General features: G+C 42.7%; 1 protein-coding gene across 1 annotated transcript; it reads left to right on the top strand.

Moving 5' to 3' along the window:
* Positions 1-2,303: 2,303 nt before the first annotated feature.
* Positions 2,304-6,135, top strand: slc7a6os (solute carrier family 7 member 6 opposite strand). The gene is made up of 5 exons (XM_055899278.1): positions 2,304-2,575; positions 3,284-3,592; positions 3,804-4,010; positions 4,653-4,785; positions 4,918-6,135. Exons 1-5 carry the CDS (start codon positions 2,384-2,386, stop codon positions 5,025-5,027), a joined length of 951 nt encoding a protein of 316 aa, XP_055755253.1. The 5' UTR covers positions 2,304-2,383; the 3' UTR covers positions 5,028-6,135.
* The last annotated feature ends 707 nt before the right edge of the window (positions 6,136-6,842 follow it).

Genomic DNA, 6,842 nt, shown 5'->3' with positions numbered 1-6,842 from the left:
GACGTCCTCCGGAAGTTGTCATAATTACTGTGTTGGTCTATGGAAGGGGGTGAGAACCATGAACCTAAGTTTTGTATTCAAGTCAGTGTACCCAGAGGAGGACGGAAGATAGCTGTCCACCAGCTACTACACCATGGTGTTACCCTACAGAGTGCTGTTGAGGCTACTGTAGACCCTTCACTGCAAAACAGTGTGTTTTAATCAATTATTTGGTGACGTGAATATATTTAGTAGTTTTATTGAAATAGGATAACTTTTTAAATGGGGAGGGGTGTTGCGACTGAACACTACAGCAGGCAGTACAGTCACGTGAGTGAGAGGAGACAGAGCAGCATGCGTGCACATCATGACAACTTTTGACCAGTTGTAGGAAGACTACTTAGATTGACATTATGGAGACACCTATTTCCAACCCGTTTTCCATTAAACATATTAATACGCTAGAACTGATGTGCATCAAGAAATAACGGCGACAACAGTAAAATGATTTTAGGCGCTCTAGAGTGCCATAGATACATTCGCTCGCAGGTGGTTTAAACTGAATTCTAATGTGGACTACTTATAGAAAAAAAGGCTTATACGCATGCTCAGTTCTTAGGTCTCGAGCGCTGCACGAGAGGACATTTGAAATGGAAGACATGGAACTCCCTAGCATGCGTCCGTTATAGGGAAAAGTCCACAATGAAACTGACATTAAATGTGGAGAATGATACATTTGCATCTGGAGGCTACTGTAGCCTACCATGTTATACAATAAATATGTTTAAATTACGATATCACTGGAGTCATTGCAAATCGATTTCTGCCACTTGTGTAGATTACCTGGAGCTGACAAACATATTTAATCAGTGGTGAAAAAAGTAGTTCACCCAAATGTCATACTTGAGTAACGATAGAAAAATAATAGAAAATGACTAAATTAAAAGTGAAAGTTGCCCAGTAAAATACTTCTTCAGTAAAAGTCTAAAAGTATTTGCTTTTACATATACTTAAGTATCAAAACTAAATATAATTGTTAAAATATACTTAATTAAGTATCAAAAGTAAAAGTATAAATAATTTCAAATTCCTTATATTAAGCAAACCAGACAGCACCATTTTCTTGTTTTTTAAATGTACAGATAGCCAGGCGCTATCTCCAACACTCGTACACCAGTCTCAACAGCAACAGTGAAGAGGTAACTCCGGGATGCTGCCCTTCTAGGCAGAGTTCCTCTGTCCAGTGTCTGTGTTATTTTGCCCATCTTAATCTTTTCTTTTATTGGCCAGTCTGAGATATGGCTTTTTCTTTGCAACTCTGCCTAGAAGGCCAGCATCCCGGAGTTGCCTCTTCACTGTTGACGTTGAGACTGGTATTTTGCGGGTACTATTTAATGAAGCTGCCAGTTGAGGACTTGTGAGGCGTCTGTTTCTCAAACTAGACACTCTAATGTACTTGTCCTCTTGCTCAGTTGTGCACGGGGCCTCCCACTCCTCTTTCTATTCTGGTTAGAGACTGTTTACGCTGTTCTGTGAAGGGACTAGTACACAGCATTGTACGAGATCTTCAGTTTCTTGGCAATTTCTCGCATGGAATAGCGTTCATTTCTCAGAACAAGAAAAGTCTGACGAGTTTCAGAAGAAATGTAATTGTTTCTGGCCATTTTGAGCCTGTAAACGAACCCACAAATGCTGATGTTCCAGATACTCAACTAGTATAAAGAAGGCCAGTTTTATTGCTTCTTTAATCAGAACAAGTTTTCAGCTGTGCTAACATAATTGCAAAAGGGTTTTCTAATGATCAATTAGCCTTTTAAAATTATAAACTTAGATTAGCTAACACAATATGCCATTGGAAAACAGGAGTGATGGTTGCTGATAATGTGCCTTTGTACGCCTATGTAGATATTCCATCAAAAACATCTGACGTTTCCAGCTACAATAGTCATTTACAACATTAACAATGTCTACACTGTATTTCTGATTAATTTGATGTTATTTTAATGGACAAAATTTGTGCTTTTCTTTCAAAAACAAGGACATTTTTAAGTGACCCCACACTTTTGTACGGAGTATATGTTTCAGTAGGATTGGATTTTTAGCATTTATAGTAATGGTTATCAACTGTACTGCATGGATGTAAGTCGCAGAAAATGTAGGTTGAGGTGTAGGGTTAGATGGTAGAGTATATGTTGATTTATTTATTTTGTGAAGATTTATTTTAAATATAAGGGAATTATACTCCAGTCTAGTAGGTGGCGGTAATGCAACATTTATTGGATGCCAACCGCCGTTCAACCTCATAGAAGAAGATACAATAGTGGAAAAATAAGAACCCTGCCTCCTCCTTCACAAGTGCGACTATAGCTAGCTAGTTACGGTAGCGCCAGCTGGAGCAGTAGCCATGGATCCAAGCACCACTATTCTCCGGGTGAAAAGAAAGAGAGGAACTGACCCTGCCGATGCTTTGCTACTTGCCTGTAAACGTATTCGACCAGAGACCACATCCCAGACCGCTGGGGAATCTGTGCCTGAGCCCGATGATACAGCGGTTGAGAATTCAGTCTTCAAACTCGTGGCGACCGTAGCATCACAGGTATGGGCCGCTGTCGAACCACGGTGTTTCGTGGGCGCTGTACACAATCGGCTGGTGCTGCGTAAGACACTTGAGTCTGCTGTTTAGCAAACTAACCAGTTAACTTATCAGCTGGTTGACGAACGTTATGTTTATTACTAGTTAGCTATCTACATTAGATTTTCTCTCCAGCTCAAGTCATCCTTACTTAGCAAACTGGCTAGCTCGCTTTGTGTTGATTAGCAAGCTAGCTAACGTTAGCTGGCTAACAACACAGGTGGCTATCGTTAGCAAACTAGCTAGCTAGCTAACCAGCCAGTCTGCCTGCGTTCTAGATAATGGTGCTGTGAAGTTAACGTTATCTGGTGTAACTGCCTTTTGTACACATGCAAAAGCAAGACATGCAAGACCATGGGACAATATTAATTTGTATAGCTATGAGGAAATATTCCTTCGCAACACCTGTTTAGGTAGAAAATAACTTTTGTTGGCAGTTGACTTGTGTGGTCATGGTCCTGAAAGTCAGACAGTCATAGCTAGGTGGCTAGTTTCTATGACCTATTTCTTCAACATTGTTTTATTTTCAATCTTAATCTGTTTTTAGCACTCAAACAGTTCAGTTAGCTAAGTTAATTTAGTGAATATTTAATGTAATGCACTGCCAGTCTTATTAGTCTCTCAACCCTCTTTGTTAGGATAACTGTTAACCAACATTGTAACTATCCTCAGGATGCCCCGGTCCAGACACATGTTCGTGAAGCACTGACCCGCCCCCGCATGGCCCACGCCCTGCGCCCCTCCGCAGGCAGCTCTCAGAGGATTGTGGGAGATCTACGGAGCGCTAAGTGGAGCACCAGGCGGGATGAGCGATACAGGATCCTCTCCAGCCATCGAGCAGGGCTGCCTGCAGAACAGCCCCCCTCAACGCAGCCAGAGCCCACAGAGGAGGAGCCAGGCAAAAATGCCTGGAGCCTGGGTGAAGTTCAGGTGTTTGACATTATCCAGGAAGATGGGGACCAGGACAAAGCTTCTAGCAAGGTAAGTGTGAGCTGGGCTCCCTAATGTTTAGCTAGAGCTGGGGAAACGTTCGTAAAACCAGGATATCCTATGTAAACATATCAGTGCCAACAGTTCGCATATGATGAATTAAGTTGATCCAGATTGTAGTCTACGTGCCACTGACACACATGCCTAATATTTGGATGGCTTGAATTTGATGCTTATTGTGTGACTGCACTCTGTTTCCCAGTTGCTGACCCCTGACCCAGAGACTATCCTGTGTAACTCGATGAAGATGATCCGTGAGAAGCTGAGTGTGTCTGGAGAGGGTGTGGGTGTTGAGCATCGTGAACGGGAGGATGACTACGTGTATGACCTTTACTACCAGGAAACAGTCGCAGCAGGCTGGATCCAGGACATCCTGTCCGTCAGGCCCTACTCAGACGAGGGAGAGTTGGTAAAGATCAGAACACAATACTCAAATGCAATGCACATTCATGATACAAGTATGACCATTCACAGCCATGCGTATAACTTAGCCTAACACATAGACCAATCTCAATTGTACCCGCATAATTGATTTGGTAAACCGCTGTGATATCTGACTAATCTCGTCCTCCAGCCGACTCTTTCTCTTTCAAACTGTCTGGTTTCACAGCACCTCAGAAAGGGACTTGAATGGAGCCTATGGCAGGAATGGTAGGAAGTCCAGCTGGATTTCATTAGCTGATCTGTCACCACCATCTAGCAGAACCCTCAGAACCTCCCCTCTACATTGGGGATTTCAAAGTCCAAGCAGTAAAAGTGATTTTAGGCTAAACAAGGAAGTGAAATGGGAAAGTTTTCAAACTGTGCCCAAACACAGAATCAATTGGGCTTCCCAAAACTATGGTTGCCGTTATAACTTTAAAAATTTCTAATAGAGATGTAGCAGGCTCTCACCTCGATTTTAACCCATGCCACTTTCAATTCAAGGCCCACTTTGTTGCACTGTGTTTCCAGGCTCTATATGCGGTAGCAATTGAGCCTGGGATGAGGTTAGTATCTGAATAACATCAAATGGTGCAGGAGGAATAACCTTGATGTCTTGGTTTTCCAGGTGCCTGACTTGGTGGTGAATGAGGAAGAAGTGTATGAGGACGAGGATGATGAGAATGAAGAGGGGAACTGGAGGAATGACTACCCAGATGAAGACGGTGAGGATGGCAGCGACAGAGAGGAGCGCTATGGAGGTAGGCTAGTACTTTTTTCATTGTACAAATTTCACAAAAGCTTCACGCAATGATTATCAAAGCTCCCATATTAAGAATAGTTGTGTTACTAGTTTCTCTCCGGAACCTGATTTTGCCGTTCTCATCCTGAAGGGCACTGGGAAGAGGAGCACTCGTACAGTCGGAGATCCTGGGACCAGTACCAGAGCGAGGTGATGCAAGAGTTGGATGATGATGATGGAGACAAGGATGACTCCGACTGATCTCCAACTTCGAGTATTGGTGGATGTGTTTGAGTGTCCTTTTTTACTGTACAAGTGTTGGTGTGAATTTGTGTGAGATGTCGCACAACCGTGGTATGCTTTGTGTGCTTCTTGTTAAATTTGTATGTTGGTGAGATGGTTTGGACTGCGTGTTTGCCTTTTGTGCATGTTAGTATGTACATGTAAGCGTATGGTAGTGAATCATTGTGTGTTAATGTTTGGGGATACATTCCCTGTCACATGGAGATTGTACTGTTGATGTGTGACTGGGGATACATTCCCTGTCACGTGGAGATTGTACTCTTGATGTGTGACTGGGGATACATTCCCTGTCACGTGGAGATTGTACTCTTGATGTGTGACTGGGGATACATTCCCTGTCACGTGGAGATTGTACTCTTGATGTGTGACTGGGGATACATTCCCTGTCACGTGGAGATTGTACTCTTGATGTGTGACTGGGGATACATTCCCTGTCACGTGGAGATTGTACTCTTGATGTGTGACTGGGGATACATTCCCTGTCACGTGGAGATTGTACTCTTGATGTGTGACTGGGGATACATTCCCTGTCACGTGGAGATTGTACTCTTGATGTGTGACTGGGGATACATTCCCTGTCACGTGGAGATTGTACTCTTGATGTGTGACTGGGGATACATTCCCTGTCATGTGGAGATTGTACTCTTGATGTGTGACTGGGGATACATTCCCTGTCACGTGGAGATTGTACTCTTGATGTGTGACTGGGGATACATTCCCTGTCACGTGGAGATTGTACTGTTGATGTGTGACTGGGGATACATTCCCTGTCACGTGGAGATTGTACTGTTGATGTGTGACTGGGGATACATTCCCTGTCATGTGGAGATTGTACTCTTGATGTGTGACTGGGGATACATTCCCTGTCACGTGGAGATTGTACTCTTGATGTGTGACTGGGGATACATTCCCTGTCACGTGGAGATTGTACTCTTGATGTGTGACTGGAGATACATTCCCTGTCACGTGGAGATTGTACTCTTGATGTGTGAGCGATGTTTGAAAGATTAACTCAATCCCTTTTGTAAATATGTAGATGTGTATAAAATAAAGCTTTCAAAATAAATGTGCATTATTGCTGTAATGAATTAAAATATACTGCAAACTGGGTAAGTTTTATTGATAAATTAGAACCATCAAATCTTCCATGGGGCATTTCGTGAAGCTAGATTTCGAAGTTAGTTGGCTCAGTCATGTTTGCCAGCTGTCATTCCCCAGAAAAAATATCCTCAAGTTCAGTGGCTTCATTAGGTATTGGCCCAGGAGATCCTTTGCATGGTTGACTTACATGTACAATAAAGTGAACATTTGTTTAATTCACTGCTGCTGCCCCAATAACCCCATCAAGTGATCCCAAACTGTTGGTAAAGCTGACATGACCTCATGAGAAACCCTCCAAAAACCATGTTGGCATTTGCCATTGCTGAGATTACATGGCATTTAGTTGGGGCTGCTGCACATTTTCCAAAGCAATACAGGGAATGGGTGGGATTGGTTTTTCAGGTTAATGAATATTGTATAATTTGATAGAGGTCCAGCCCCATTACAGAAAATGTAATGTATGGACAAATAGTTTACATAATTGAATACTACGTTAACCTTTGAGGTCAGTCAGCAGTTCACAGAAAAATTTGCATGTGATAAAACTGGAAGTTTTCCAGAGGGCTGGAAAAAACACTGAACTAAAGGACAGTAGAGCTGTGGTGAACCACATAGCAGACGGAGGTCTTTGTTCCCCTTTTTGAAAAATCATCCATAACTCAAAAGCTCCAC

This window comes from Salvelinus fontinalis, chromosome 35, assembly GCF_029448725.1.
Source record: "Salvelinus fontinalis isolate EN_2023a chromosome 35, ASM2944872v1, whole genome shotgun sequence".
Taxonomy (NCBI): domain Eukaryota; kingdom Metazoa; phylum Chordata; class Actinopteri; order Salmoniformes; family Salmonidae; genus Salvelinus; species Salvelinus fontinalis.
Note: the sequence above shows the minus strand (reverse complement) of the source record. Positions and strands in the feature narration are given on the sequence as shown.

What these genes read in the sequence shown, in the direction of transcription:
- slc7a6os (XM_055899278.1), top strand. Translation starts at nt 2,384, where the DNA reads ATGGATCCAAGCACCACTATTCTCCGGGTGAAAAGAAAGAGAGGAACT. An exon ending in AGGACAAAGCTTCTAGCAAG is followed by an intron (nt 3,593 to 3,803) that starts GTAAGTGTGAGC and finishes TCTGTTTCCCAG; the next exon opens with TTGCTGACCCCTGACCCAGA. An exon ending in ACTCAGACGAGGGAGAGTTG is followed by an intron (nt 4,011 to 4,652) that starts GTAAAGATCAGA and finishes TTGGTTTTCCAG; the next exon opens with GTGCCTGACTTGGTGGTGAA.